The 13,845-nt window shown below is 42.0% G+C and overlaps 2 protein-coding genes across 4 annotated transcripts in view; one reads left to right on the top strand and one right to left on the bottom strand.

Annotated features, from left to right (window-relative positions):
* Nucleotides 1-13,845, top strand: part of adam22 (ADAM metallopeptidase domain 22) — a 53,200-nt gene that overhangs the window by 22,105 nt on the left and 17,250 nt on the right. For both annotated transcript variants that reach the window (XM_052065814.1, XM_052065815.1), the window contains exons 6-12: nt 1,724-1,790; nt 10,916-10,976; nt 11,051-11,124; nt 11,417-11,491; nt 12,013-12,084; nt 12,972-13,138; nt 13,717-13,801. In XM_052065814.1, the coding sequence (XP_051921774.1) occupies nt 1,724-1,790; nt 10,916-10,976; nt 11,051-11,124; nt 11,417-11,491; nt 12,013-12,084; nt 12,972-13,138; nt 13,717-13,801 (601 nt within the window). The remainder of the gene's footprint in view (nt 1-1,723; nt 1,791-10,915; nt 10,977-11,050; nt 11,125-11,416; nt 11,492-12,012; nt 12,085-12,971; nt 13,139-13,716; nt 13,802-13,845) is intronic.
* Nucleotides 6,358-10,502, bottom strand: cldn12 (claudin 12). Of its 2 annotated transcripts, none has more exons than XM_052065837.1 (4): nt 10,330-10,501; nt 9,099-9,338; nt 7,847-8,649; nt 6,358-6,659 (listed from the first exon to the last, which is right to left on the bottom strand). In XM_052065837.1, the coding sequence occupies exons 2-4, from the start codon at nt 9,315-9,317 to the stop codon at nt 6,644-6,646; spliced, it is 1,038 nt and encodes a 345-aa protein (XP_051921797.1). In that variant the 5' UTR covers nt 9,318-9,338; nt 10,330-10,501; the 3' UTR covers nt 6,358-6,643. The 2 variants fall into 2 exon arrangements, with proteins under 2 accessions (XP_051921797.1, XP_051921798.1); XM_052065838.1 differs by lacking the exon at nt 6,358-6,659 and adding an exon at nt 7,270-7,770 and having other exon boundaries at nt 10,330-10,502.

The following is a 13,845-nucleotide window of genomic DNA, read 5'->3' as shown; positions in this document are numbered from 1 at the left end:
TGTCATGTTTGATATCCTGATTGAGAATTTCGTTATTCTTCTTGAGTTTCATTGTTCTTGATTTGAATAAATCAATAAATCATGTTAATCGCGCTTTATGCGAATAGAGTGAATTTCTTATATAAGCCTTACAAGGAAACAATTGAAGTATTCTGTTAGCCAAATGGATGCAAAATATTCTGAATGCCGAAGCACCAACATTTCAGTCACCGCGGACACTTTTGGTTCCTTTTTCAGATGAGTGAATTTTCACCATGGACAAGGGACTAAAGATCGTTTTGACTTCTCTTTTCTACATATTGAGGATTCAAAGTCAGGAGAAAAAGAGATGAATTGCGGGCAGGAGTTCACCCTTCCTGACAGAGCCAATCTCCTAAAAGCTGGAGATAAAGTTAATTAACGGATGTGGCACGGTCACTTCAGGTGCTCGTGGTGCTTACGTCGATGGCAAACACCTTCACACAGCTGCCCCATGAGAAATTGATCTCTGACTTATTAAAAGGAGTGCTCATTTCAGTGACGTGCCTGTAGTGCACATGTGCGTTCGATACCATAGCCTACGTCAATTATTTGAGGACGGTCAAGCGTTTGAGTTCATTGACTTTCGGAGTCACTGAACGCCAACAGTGCTAGCTTACCTTACCTTTATGTGTTCAAATACAAGAACCAGTGCAATGTATGTCAAGATATGTGCTATATTATGACACGTCACATAGGGACCGATTAATCGATGAAGAAAAAATGTTGGGGGTGGGGGGGGGGTTGCTCATTTTGACAGATTTTTTTTTTTTTTTACATATAAGACAAAGATAATGACATTCAAACACATTCCCCACAAAAAAGCCACACTTTCTCTCTGTTATAAAGTTAAACAATTACCAAGGGAAGTATTGTCCAACAATCGAATGTTCTGCTTGCAATTCATATCTCTGTTGTTGGAAGCGTTAAGGGAACAGACATTTTTTATTCATTAATCGGTTATCTGAGTTTTATTTTGCCAAATATCAGAATCGCCATCAGCATAAAAAACCCCATCTAGGTCAGGCCCTAATGTATAGATAGATACATGTTGGGTGGGGGCCGGGGGACAGCTTACCTCATCTTTCTCTTCTCGTTGCTCAAGAGGAGAGGTAAAAATCTAAAACTGAGATAATGAGGCTGCACAAGTGTGCATACCCGCTTAGAACTGAAATGCGGTTGTGTTGAAAATCAACCAATCACACTTAAGGTCATGTTGAACGGCATTCATCGTCCATCATTTCAAGTGCTTCTCGGGCGCCACAAATAAAGTTCAGCTGTTCAGGTGGCCTTTTACTGGCATTTTCCCCCCTTTTCATTCTAGCAGAAGCCTGAACATTTTGCGAGAACAATGACTGCTTTTTCAAACTGTTCATAATTCCCTCCAGGTCTCGCTGAAGAAAAAACGGGCCTTAGACTTCCAGCATGGTACAGATTATTGGTGGAAAAATTATTGTTTTTTTTTTTATCTCACAAAAACCAAGGATTTTAACATACAGATTTGAACAGACTTTTCATATCGACTGTAACCGGTATCAGAGTGGCATTGTGCATTCCTCAAAAGTATAGAAACAATTACTCAAATTGCCAACACCGGGTGGCGACAACACAGAATGAAACAACAATCCTCCGTCCTTTGGAAATCATAAATACAACCATCGCTATATTTGTGTTCACACGTGTGTCTCCCTTCACTCTGTTTCAGTGGGATGTTCTTCGATGGCAACCACACGTATCTGATTGAACCTGGAGGAGAGGGCGGCGGCAACAAAGTAAGTGTTGTCATCCCTTCACACCCACGATGATGAATAATATAGGCCCTGGGATGAGAGATTGAATGGGATTACGGGATTGAAACAGGGGTCAACGATTGTCTGGAGAGGATCACCAGACAAAAAGTCACTTGCACACACACCCCAGCCATATGGGGGCCATTGCCAAATTTTCAGCAAACTCTGGACAAAGCGATGTGCTCAGTTACAAAGAAGCCTTCTGCTAATTAGATAATAACGATTAAAGGCATTATGGTCGAAAGGAGAGGATGGATCTGAGATTGCCTCGAGACACCCTAATACTCAAATAGTGTGCATGTGTGTGTGTGTGTGTGTGTGTGTGTGTGTGTGTGTGTGTCCGCACTAATTAAAATGTCCAGGAGACGTAAGTGTGTTTCTACTGTTAATAAGCAAAAAGGAGATGAGATAAAAGAGGTAAAGGACTTTGGCTTATGCTTCCATCCATACTTAGCTCATATGACAGATTTAATGGCTGGGCCATCAAACGCTCAAGGTCGGAGAATAAAGGCTGCAAATGAAACGCGGTGGAAGACCAAGCGCAGATGAAACTGAGTAGGCAGTGGTACCTCTACTTAAGAAATTAATCGGTTCTGGAAGAAATTTCTCAACTCAAAAATTTTGTAAGTAGACACGCGTTTTCCATGTAAATGCCCTAATCCGTTTTAAGGCCCGCCAAAATTCAGACATAAAGGACGCAGTTTATCATAAATACTGGGACACAGTTCATCTAATATGTGCGGAACCACCAAAGAAATGTGATTCGGTCAAGTCTAAAGGTGGGCCTAATTTTCGGATTTTTCACGAGATGTGAATTCATACCTGTCAGCCTCGGCTAACAACTGCCCTTATAAATGATTACGATTCCCCTTACAAAGCAACAAAAACCCGTAAAATGTATTACCGCGCATGCGCACATCATGCTTTATCAATCCGATCGTACACAGTGATGAAAAAAAAATATACGATTGAGCATTACTTTTGCTGGTTTGCCGTGACAATCGTAGCGATCGACAACGATCGCTACAATTGTCGTTGGCTTACCAGCAGGTGAGACCATCTGGATTTGAGCCAAAATGGTCTTTGTGAGATCGGTTCACAATTGTTTTTTTTTTGCCCGTATAAAAGTTGTAATACGCCGTACATGATTTTAAATGATTTTTAAAAAAACGTATAAAATACGGGGAAAACGTACAAATTGACAGGTATGTGAATTACGTAGAGATCCATTTGCAGAAGTTCCATTTGCAAAATATGTCAGACCAGATCGGTGACACAGTGCACGCCTCGCACACTAAATACCCTCCTCCCCCAAAATATGTAACTCGCTGCCCATTGTTACGATGACTGTATTGTCTTTGATCGGTGCTTTGCTCTTGGTAGTGTACAAGCTGACACTTGTACACTTATACCAAGCTATAAAATGCTTTGGTATGTTATAAGGATTTGTTGCTCTTTATAAGGATTTTTTTAGTAGTTTATACAGGTTGGCGCTCCGAAAAGTTGACAGGTATGTTATTGTAATGTAGTACTGTAATGTACTCTGGAGGAGGTGGGCAACAGAAGGATGCTAACTAAGCTAAAAGCTATGATGGCCAGTCCCTCCCACCCCCTCCAGCCCGCCCTGACAGCACTTGGTAGCTCCTTCAGCCAGAGGCTGTTACACCCGCGCTGCAAGAAGGAGAGATACCGACGCTCGTTCCTACCGACTGCTGTCAGGCTGATGAATAAAAAATAACAATCATAATAATAATAATAATTTTTATCCATTTGTGTTCATATTGTATTTAATTGAAAGATGTTTGTTGTTTTTTTTTTCTCTTTCTCCTTTCTTCTTTCTACATACATTCTTGCTGCTGGAGGCTGTAAATTTCCCCATTGTGGGACGAATAAAGGATATCTTATCTTATCTTATCTTAGTCGGGACTCATATACAGCCGTTGGACAGTCGGTGAGCGTATATGGGGCGGGTGTGAAAACTACCCAAGTCTTGTGTTGGTGCTTGGTTGTTTGGTTCGTTGACAGATTTCTTTTTCATTGAGGACGACGAACAGATGTGTGGTACCATTCTAGTTCCGCGGGGTGGATTGATACCACAGTGACTCAAGTAGCCAATTAGTAAATGAGAGAACCAGTTCCTTTGAGGTTAGATTTGTTTTTAGAAAAGCACGCAGGCCCTCCCGGGACCTGTTTTAGTTTCACATCTTTCGAGTTACACATCTTCTGTATCATCGGCGAATGTGGAAGCTGTGAGTCGGCGACGCGCCGCCAACTTGACGGTCGTGACGTGCTTTAAAATCGAACGATAAGTCACAGCAGGAGGAGGCGTATGTTGGCCATATGGGAAATTCATATGCCCTTCCCCGGCCCCCTTCCTCTACCGCCAGAGCAGAAACGTTAGCACGTCCACAAAAGGTTGCTGGTGCCACTTTATATGTAGAATTTTCCAGCATAGGACGTCAACATGCTGGCGTGCAATGAAAGCACATTAGCCAGCGGGTAAGGAGCAGGTGCACATTGCCAGGTGCTCCCTCGGGTGGCCGTATAGTGTGATGTGCACACTTTGAGGGAAGATGCTGAAGAGCACAAAATACCAAATGTTTGTTTTGTTGTTGTTGTTGTTTGCTTTTTTTTTTGATAACGCTGCAACTGCTCCTCGGAGAACATTGGAGCAAAACATTGCAGCTGGTCAGCTGAAATAGCCAAAGTGATGAGAATGGTAGAAACCTTTTGATTAGTGTTTTCGTTCATGTTTCTGCGATATGAAAATCCTTCAAGTCGTTTTTTGTGAAAGGAAAATTGCTGTGAGGAGGAAGAAAAGAAACTTTTGTTCGGGTTACTGCATGTGACTATTCGATGTACACTGGACAAATTTTACGATTGCGGGTGACGTTCTTGATATTTACTCCATAAGTACGCACAAAGTCACTATTTGGCAAATTCAAATTGATTCCATTTTTCTTGCAATATTGAAACGTTACATTTGAATGTGATAAAAAAAAAGATGTTCGCCGTTCTTGACAAAGCATGTCAGGCTGACCTGAGTGTGGAGAAAGCAGATTGGATGTGGGGGATGATGATTTATTTCATATGCTGGTGCCTTGGTGGATTTTGGAGTGGTGGGGGTTGGTGGTGGCAGGTTGCGGCTCAAGGGTGCTTGCTTGAGGTGCCAAGTGGTTTTTTCTTCATTTTTTTTTTTTTTTATTGGATGATAAGATTGGGGGGAGGTGTCCTGTGGTGCGTGCGCACACACATAGACAGCATGTTACACCTCGTTGCATTATATTCATGAGCCAGCCAGCCATCCAGCAGTCTGCATCTTCAGCGAGATGCCGTCTCCCGTGGCAACCCCTCCTCCCATCCCCCCTCCCCTCATTTCTTTGTAGCCTAACAACATATGAAAAGCCATCTGTGTTTTGAGCCTTAATCCCCATCCATTTGCACACACCCCGCAGAGTGCGGAGGCTGCGTATGTGCTTTGGTAAGGCCGAAACAAAGAAGACAGTGGTCAGTAGGCACTAATGCAGGTGCTGCACTTCTTTGTCAAATCGCTTATTAATTATCAGCCAGTGAAGTAAGCAAACATAAAAAAATGTGAAAAAAAGAGATATCAAAGGGGCGCACGCCAATGCTTTAAGCTGCCGGCTGCTTCATGCTCATGCTCACTTTACTTCAAAGAGGAGACGAAACGCCAGGGAGCTCAAAGCTGCATTTTAAGTAAGCGCTTAATCGCCTGATGTTGCTCTCCCTCGAGATTCTTGTACGGAGATTGATTCTTATCAGATCAGAGAGCAGGCCGAACATTGGGCACTTCATTGTCAGTTCATGAGGGCAAAACAATGTTTGATTGACAGTCATGTACATCCACTGGACAATTGATTAGGGAGGCCCGAGTAGTCAAAAGAAAACCATTCAAGATGACGTTTTGTTTACTTTTAAGTGACATGTTGTAATCTGCACGGCATTTTATTGAGCGTTTCCAATCATTTGTCCCCTCACGGTAACCAAATTACAAACGGCTGTCAGTATGATGCGGTGCAGTTCTACACCGTTGCAAAGTCCAACCGCAGGAAGGAACATTTTAAACTCTTTTGGATCATACGTCCAGGTGTACCTAATGTTGTGGCCAGTAAGGGTACCAGCTGTTTTAGGAGTGGGATTAAATACAACCCCCTCGCCGTTTACAAATCAATCTATAAATTAGATTGTGTGGACTGAAAGTACAGACGCCATACAATCAATCACAAGAACAGTTTGTGTTTAATAAGGGGGAAAAAAGTGTAGAAAAACATCTTTCGTTGACTTCAGTGTATCACAAAATAAAAATGACAGAAAAAAAATGCTATCATAAAAATGACAGAAAAAAAATGCTATCATGTGCTCATATATTCACAATACAAAGACAAAATCGGATTAGGAATGTTTCAAACTTCATTAAGTTCTACCTCTGCTACATTTTAAGTCAAACAGCTACTTCCATACAGTATCATTTCATACATTTGGACGTTGCAATTAGCTTTCATCCAGTAAGTTAACACATCACAGAACCAAAAAAAAAAGGATCAAAGGTGTAAACTGGCACAGTATGTACTTACTCAAAGTTAGTACTCAGGATTAGTGCATTGCTCTCCAACATCACAATGAACAGCGATTTATATCGCAAATACTTAAGTCCTTCTGAAGCATTTGAGTAGTGATGACGAGCACCTTCCCCCTGAAGTGATTCTTCAACATTCAATGTACAGTAACAGTAGAACAATTGGCATCCAGTGTAAAAGGGGAGGGAAATGTCTGCCTCTTCCATAGACTCCTGACAAATTGTGGTTCCTCCAAGGTCAAAAACCGTCCATTCTGTGAAAATGTTTCAGTAACATTCATGTTATACAAGTGTTAAAAAAAAGACACATAACAGAGATAATGGCAACATGAAGTTGTTTGTTGAGCTGCCGAGGTAGCCACATACTGAGTCACGGCTGGTCCCGAGCCAAAGAAAATGCCGTTTACGGTAATTAATCCATTTCATGCTAAGTAAGCACAAGACTTAAAAAAATCTGCATAACGTCATGTGATGTGGTTTGAATTCAAAATTTGTTTGACTTTTAGATTTTGTATCACAATCCAAAGTCATGTTCCCACTGTATTTTCTCGAAAATGTTGTTTGAACTCCAAATTGTAATTTTGGGTGTCACGGTTTACCAGGAAGCCACATAACTCATTCAGTAGCAGCCAATTCTAGAGCAAGTCTGAAAAGACGTTTAAAAACGTCTTTGGGAGTGAATGAGTTAATAGTTGGCAGTTGCTATCCAGTGCGGTATTAGCTTATAGGCACACACGAATCATTCCTGACCAGTAGCGGGGGATGTATTTTGGCATAACAGGGCTGAACAATTAATCAAATTCACATTGGCATTGTGATGTAGTAGAATGCCATTTTCAAATCCCCAGGACTGCAATTTTGGGGTGGGGGTGGGGGGGTCATCTACTTCATTTTGGTCAGATGACTTTACTGTATGTTTTTACAGGTGTATATTGCCGAGGTGCTAAATAAGTTCAGTCCAGACGTTTAAATATCATTGTTTCATAAGACATGAAAAAATGAAGTGAGAAAGCCATAAATTTGTTTGCATGATCTGAATTATAACCGACTGAATTATGTTCATGCCAAATTTGTCTGGAAAACCCAAACATTTATGTTTAAGAGAGATGACATTGCTTATTGCAATACAGATTAATTTATTGCTTGTCTTGAAAGACAATCTTGGAAAAAAAAAAGATCGCATATTAAAGCACAATTGCAATATTGTGGAGAAAAAAAAAAACATTTTTTTAAAAAATAATTCAGCCCTAGTTTAGAGTCGCACAAGTGTGTGGTCCGCGACTTCATGGTCATTTTCCTTCATATGAAATAGATCCAGACCCCTCCACAGGACCTTACTTCAATGATCGGGAATTCAATCAGCCGCTGAGAGAGTAGTAATATTCATTTGAGGGCAACAAAGAGAAATAATATGAATTTGATCTGCAAGGACTTTGCTTACTGTGTCACCACGGGAATGTCAATCTCAATGGCGGACATCCGGGAGCGGGTGGAGTAGCGGCGGCCGGCGTAGCTGGCCGCGTAACTCTGTGACGGCGCGTAGGTCTGAGATGGCGCGTAGCTATGCGAAGGTGCGTAGCTGTAGGCCTGGGTTCCTCCCACCTCTGAGCCGTAACCGTCAGGAGCAGAAATCTGAGACATGTACACTTGCGCCGGTGCAGGGGCAGCCACGCTTTGAATGTAGCCCTGCGCGGGCACGTATTGCTGCGCGTCGATCACCGTGGGAGGATAGGCCTGAGGCGGCAAAGCTTGGGGAGCGTACAGCGGCGACGGCGGGAATCCGTTGGCCGTGAGCGGCTGGGTGGACGCGGAGGCGGACATAGAGGAAAGGGGCAACCAGAAGGGCGAGGGCAACTTCTTACACATGCAGTACCACATGAACATGAGCAGGGCGGCCAGCATGAGCCCCCCGGAGCAGCCTATGGACACGTACGGAGCAAAGCCGTCCGAGAATATGTCATCGTATCTCTTGTTGAGCTCCTCGGTGCCGAACAGGAACCACACGGAGGGCGCGATGGCAACGCCGCCGCCCAGGAAGAGAAAAGCGCCCGCCACCAGGTGGCAGCCGGCGCTGTTCACCAAGAAGCGGATGCTCTTGATGTCCGGATCGGGCTTGTCGGAGCAGCAGCAGGTTTTACACATGCCGGCCATGCACAGCAGCAGGGCCAGAGAGCCGAAGGCCAGAGCCGCCGGCACGCAGAACTGCAGCAGCCTCAGGTCCAGCTGGTCCACTTTGGAGTACCACTGCAAACATGAGACCATTGACGCCAAATGAGAACTTTGGTTGATGGATTTACAACCTTGCTACCACCTTGCTAGGGCAGCATTGTATGAAACAAGTCTTGACATCTACGGGTGATGAGAACATGAAAAAGATGATCATTTTAGAGCTACGTTCGATGCCAGTACGAGTATTCACCACTTAGTGAATATTCATTGATTTTTGTAGTACTTTGGCTAAATAAAATTTCATTCAACACATTATCAAAACATTGTGAACAAACGGCCACAGTTTAGCGCCAACTACTACCGAAAAACTCAATGTCAGATGTTCTTTTCCTTAAGTATTGGTGGCTGGTATCGGAGCCTCCAGGAGTACCCGATATCGAAAAATAAGGCTGATATTGGTACTGGTCCATCCCTAATTTTAACACTGTGTAAAAGAGGCTCCAGACATGACCTGACTGACGTACCTCTGCATCATAATAGTAGCATCCCGAATAGCCATCCTGCTTGACGCACTTGGTCCACAGCCCGTCGTATACGCTGATGTTCTTGGCGTTGCGATTGAAGGTGACCAGTCGGGTTACGCGCCACTGAGGGACTAACGCTGCCACGGCCAAGCCGGCCACAGACACAAAGGCGATGATGAAGGCAAAGGCATTGGTGGCATGAATGTCGCGGCATGACATTGTGGTTGGTGTTGAGAGGTGCTGCAGCCAAGGAAAAAGTGCCCGTTGAAGTCATATGATTCTGATTCTGTAGCTGTTGTTTGTTAATTTGTGGGAAGTCACTTTTTTTTAATACTTGAGAGTGATCAGAACAGTAAAAAACATGGCAACACTGATTCTGCTTTTGTTAAACACCCTATTTCCAGCCACATCATTTGTGGAAGCAGTGCATGTCAGTTGGACACGCTGTTAAATAAACTCCAGAGAAATAAACTTGAATCAATTTAGCAAATCAACTCATTGCCTCGCCCTATTTTACTTGATGGGAAAATAACTCTTTAATGAAGTAAGCCACAGGCTGACCCAACTTTGTGCCACCTTCTTGTATTCCTATTTACAACAGTGTAATTGACCCAATATCAACCCCCCCTGAGACAATGCTCTCATTTCATTAACAAACAATAACGAGGACTCTGTGGTGGAGGCGACTGGGAAAGTGCACCAGGACCAACTGAACAAAGCACAATAGAATACCCATAGAACCATATCTATTATCATACAGTTACAGCAATGCTGAATGTTTGAACTTGCTTTTCATTTTCTAGGTAAAGTATGGGAGGGCCCTGTAATATTTTTTGCATAAAATGACCCCTTTTTCATAAAATTATTTGATCAATGTTCATTTCAAATTGATTTACCTCACTTTGTAATAGGTTGATTAGTTGAATATCAGCACACAAAAAAAGAAAGCGGGCCCTTCTCTACGTAGTTTAATTTTTGTTGTTGTTTTACTAATCAATCGGTTAATTAACTTTCCGGGGCGCAGTTATATTCAAACAGTATTAAATTATAAAACAAATTACTTCGACTAAATAAAGTGACTTCATTTGAAATTCTTGACCTTCTTATCTAAAATGTGACGCAACCAAGTTAGCAGAGCTGAAACCTGTTGAATCTTCAACTGGTTTGAACATCTGAGGCTAAAGACGGTCGCGATTGAGTAAAAGGCGCAACAAAACAACTCAGCTCGTACCTTGTTTTCAAGTAGCCTGTTGGTGGTTACGTTTAAGGTTGTGGCATGTCACAATGGCTCATTTTTAAGAATAAAGCAGATCGCGGAGTGCGGTTGAAGTAGCTCGCATTAGCATGAGAGGCGTAAACAGGCTACTCAAGGCAAAGTTTTCCCACAATGTTGTCTTGCAGGCATTTGACATCATGTTAAATTGATTCAAGGGCAACAGAGTCCTGTATAAAGACTAGTGTACTTAAAAGTAAATATTCACCTTGACTCAAAAGCAGTTTATTTTGATTAGTGCTATTTCTAGGCTGTTCCTCTTTGTACTTGCGATTCTGTTTCTTATGTTGTTATTTTGGCCAAAGTTAACTCATTCAGTACCAGCCAATTCTAGACCAAGTCTGAAAAGACGTTTAAAAACGTCATTGGGAGTGAATGAGTTAAGGGATTTCACTGAGAAGATTATTATTATTTTTTTAATGACAGCAAGGTGTCCTAGTGGTGAACACGTCTACCTCTGTTCTGAGGTTTGGAGTTTGAATTTCAGCTCTTGCTAGTTAGCTTGGATTAGAAATGAAAATTGTTCTGATTTTCTCTCTTTCAGAGTGATGTCCACTTGATATACAAATCCGGAAGACCAGATGGACTTCATGACCTCCTCAGTGGTAGGATGGAACTTGGTCAATAAATTAGTAATTGATTTGAGTTGTAAACCACTGGTAATAATGACCTCCTTTAGGAAACCTTCTCAAGACGCCCTTTCCCAGTGCCCAATTTACTGGCTCAAGGCTTGTCCACAGGAGAAAGAGACAGGTATGAACATATTTTGCATTAGTCAATGTCTCACTTGTGTGTGCTGTTTTTGTTCACAAACCTCAAATGAGTTTCCCCCCACTCAGCAGCCCTTCACATTCCTCCTCATACTCTCCATGAAATATTTACATTGTGCGTCATCGGCGTCAACGTTTCTTAGATGCTCTGAGAGCTTCTTTTTTGGGGGGTGGGGGTGAACAAACTTTATGTTTTATCACAATGACTTGATATGGTGTTGCGAGGCTTCCTATAGCATTTTGTTCATTTTAATTAACGCAGGAATTCTTTTCAGGCTCCGCACATGTCACAAAGTGTGGAAGATGAGATCAAATACATCGAGTTGATGGTGATCAATGACCATTTAATGGTAAGCCTTACAAAAAGTAAGAAGAAGTTGAATTTCTGTTATTGTGGCTATCATCAGACTTTATTTCTTTGCAAAACACAATAAAAGGAAAATGCATACTGAGAGTTAATGCTGAGTATTGTGAGATTTGCATGTGGCGTGACACTTCCTGATGGTTTGTTTGATCTTAGAAACAAATTTTTCCATGTAATTTTGTTGATTTAAAGTTGGTGATGTTACTGTAATGTGGTTCATATGTTTATTTTTTTCAAGCTCCTCTTTATGTAAACTTGTGGACTGCATTTCTCAAGCTCTGAACTCATTCATACGCTGTATAAATCAGTAAATAAAATATAGATATGTTTGAAAAAAAAGACTACCAACCCACTGAAACGAGGCAGTCGCACCCCCCCCCCCATTTGTAGCCTTTGCCATTTAAAAATTGTCAAATGTAATAAATTTACATTTAAATATTTTGAAATGAATTTTTCTCCAAGATGATGTTTTGCACTCATGTGTTTCTTCTCGCTCTCCCTTTCCAGTACAAGAAGCATCGCCTCTCCGTTGGCCACACCAATAACCATGCGAAGTCAGTAGTCAATACGGCTGACATGGTAAGAACTGTATTGATTGATCCTCCTTCCGGAAAGCTCGGCTCAAGCACTTCCTGCCATTGGTGTTGAGCACACATCACACCGATTCTTCTTTTAAACAACCCCACTCTCTCCATTTTAACCCTTTCAGCCATCATGTAACCTGATAACATGATAAGCTGTGCACTGTAGTAGCCGCTGTCCCCGAAAGGGTTAAACTATCATTAACCAGCCGCTCATAAGTACGCCACTTGAGAAGGCTGTCTTAGCATGAATGTCACTGTTGGATCATTCATTCGTATGCGCCGCTATGGAAATGCAACCGGCCGCCGGGTCACGGCTGTAAGCCGATCGCCTCCTGAAGCTCAGCCGGAAAAGGTCAAGATTTTTGGTCTCGCCCTTGAAAAAGATCATACGAAGCAGATCGTCTTTGGAACGTTCCTATTGATTTCTCTGCGGGAGTTGAGTTTCTTTCCACAGCTACAATCGCAGCTATTCCTTCAAGCGACAACTCATAAAACTGCCGCAATGAATTTAGGGACAGCCCTCGAGAGCATTTGAAGTGCCCTGCAATGCAGTTCTTCAAAACAAAGGAAACCTCAGCTGAGCTATACTAAAAAGATATCATCACGCATTATCATATTGTTGCCTTCGGAGGGCTTTAAATGGCTAAAATTATCCCTAATGGGGGAAAGAAAAGTCCCCTACTTCTGATGTAAATCTTCATCCCTCTCAGCATCTTGTATTCTTTGAATCATTTGACCATAATTCATGTTGGGAATCAGATCAAGTGTTTTCATGCTGCAATATCCTGCTTTCCGTTAGTGTCCTTCAGGACAAAGATTTAATAGCAAACCTCCTTTAAACTGCGCCCTCATTTTTTATATAATCTCCTTTGATCTCCGCAGATTTTCAAGGAACAACTTAATACCCGCATCGTGCTCGTCGCCATGGAAACATGGTCCACTGACAACAAATTTAACATTGATGATGACCCAATGGTGACCCTGAAGGAGTTCATGAAGTACCGCAAAGATTTCATCAAGGAGCGATGCGACTCCGTACACCTCTTCTCGTGAGTGCCGATATTATTATCAAATATTAGACAGTGACATTTTTCGCGTTAGTTCTAATTGATACATTTTTAAATATGTAACCCCAAAATATGCCAGTTTCTTGCAAGTTATACTTTCTTGGAGTACTTTTTAAACAAAATCCTACTAAATTCGAAAACTACTGGGTTTACGCCATGATGTCATTCGTATGCGAGACGTCAAATTTGTAATGAATGTACTTTTTATTCCAGTTTCTTTTTTTAATGATTGTTCTTCTACACCCCTGCATTAGATTTTATCACTGTTCCGCTGCACTAAACACAACTAGTATTCGCATTACTTGTAGAAGTCATTAATATGACAGAAAACAACATACTTTGTGACATCATTGTAATTAAGAGGCAAGGCTTTTTTTAGTCACGAACACTAATATGAACAAAACAAAAAAAAAAATCTGTATCGATAACTCCCTACCACAGCAATGGATTTGAAATAAAAGCAAACTCAAGATGTGATCAAATTTGAATGTACAGTACCACTGCACCACAATTTTTTTCGTGACTTTCATCGTGTTTTTATTCTACGTTTCGATTATCAGAGGGAACCGTTTTCACAGCAGCTGGGGGGGCGCTTCCTACATGGGAGGAGTTTGCTCCCTCACCAAAGGGGGCGGAGTCAATGAGGTAACCTTCGAACGAAGCGCTTGTATTTGCTGCGTTCATTTATC

The sequence above is a fragment of the Hippocampus zosterae genome, chromosome 5, assembly GCF_025434085.1.
Source record: "Hippocampus zosterae strain Florida chromosome 5, ASM2543408v3, whole genome shotgun sequence".
Taxonomy (NCBI): Eukaryota; Metazoa; Chordata; class Actinopteri; order Syngnathiformes; family Syngnathidae; genus Hippocampus; species Hippocampus zosterae.
This window is presented reverse-complemented; position numbering and strand designations above follow the sequence as displayed.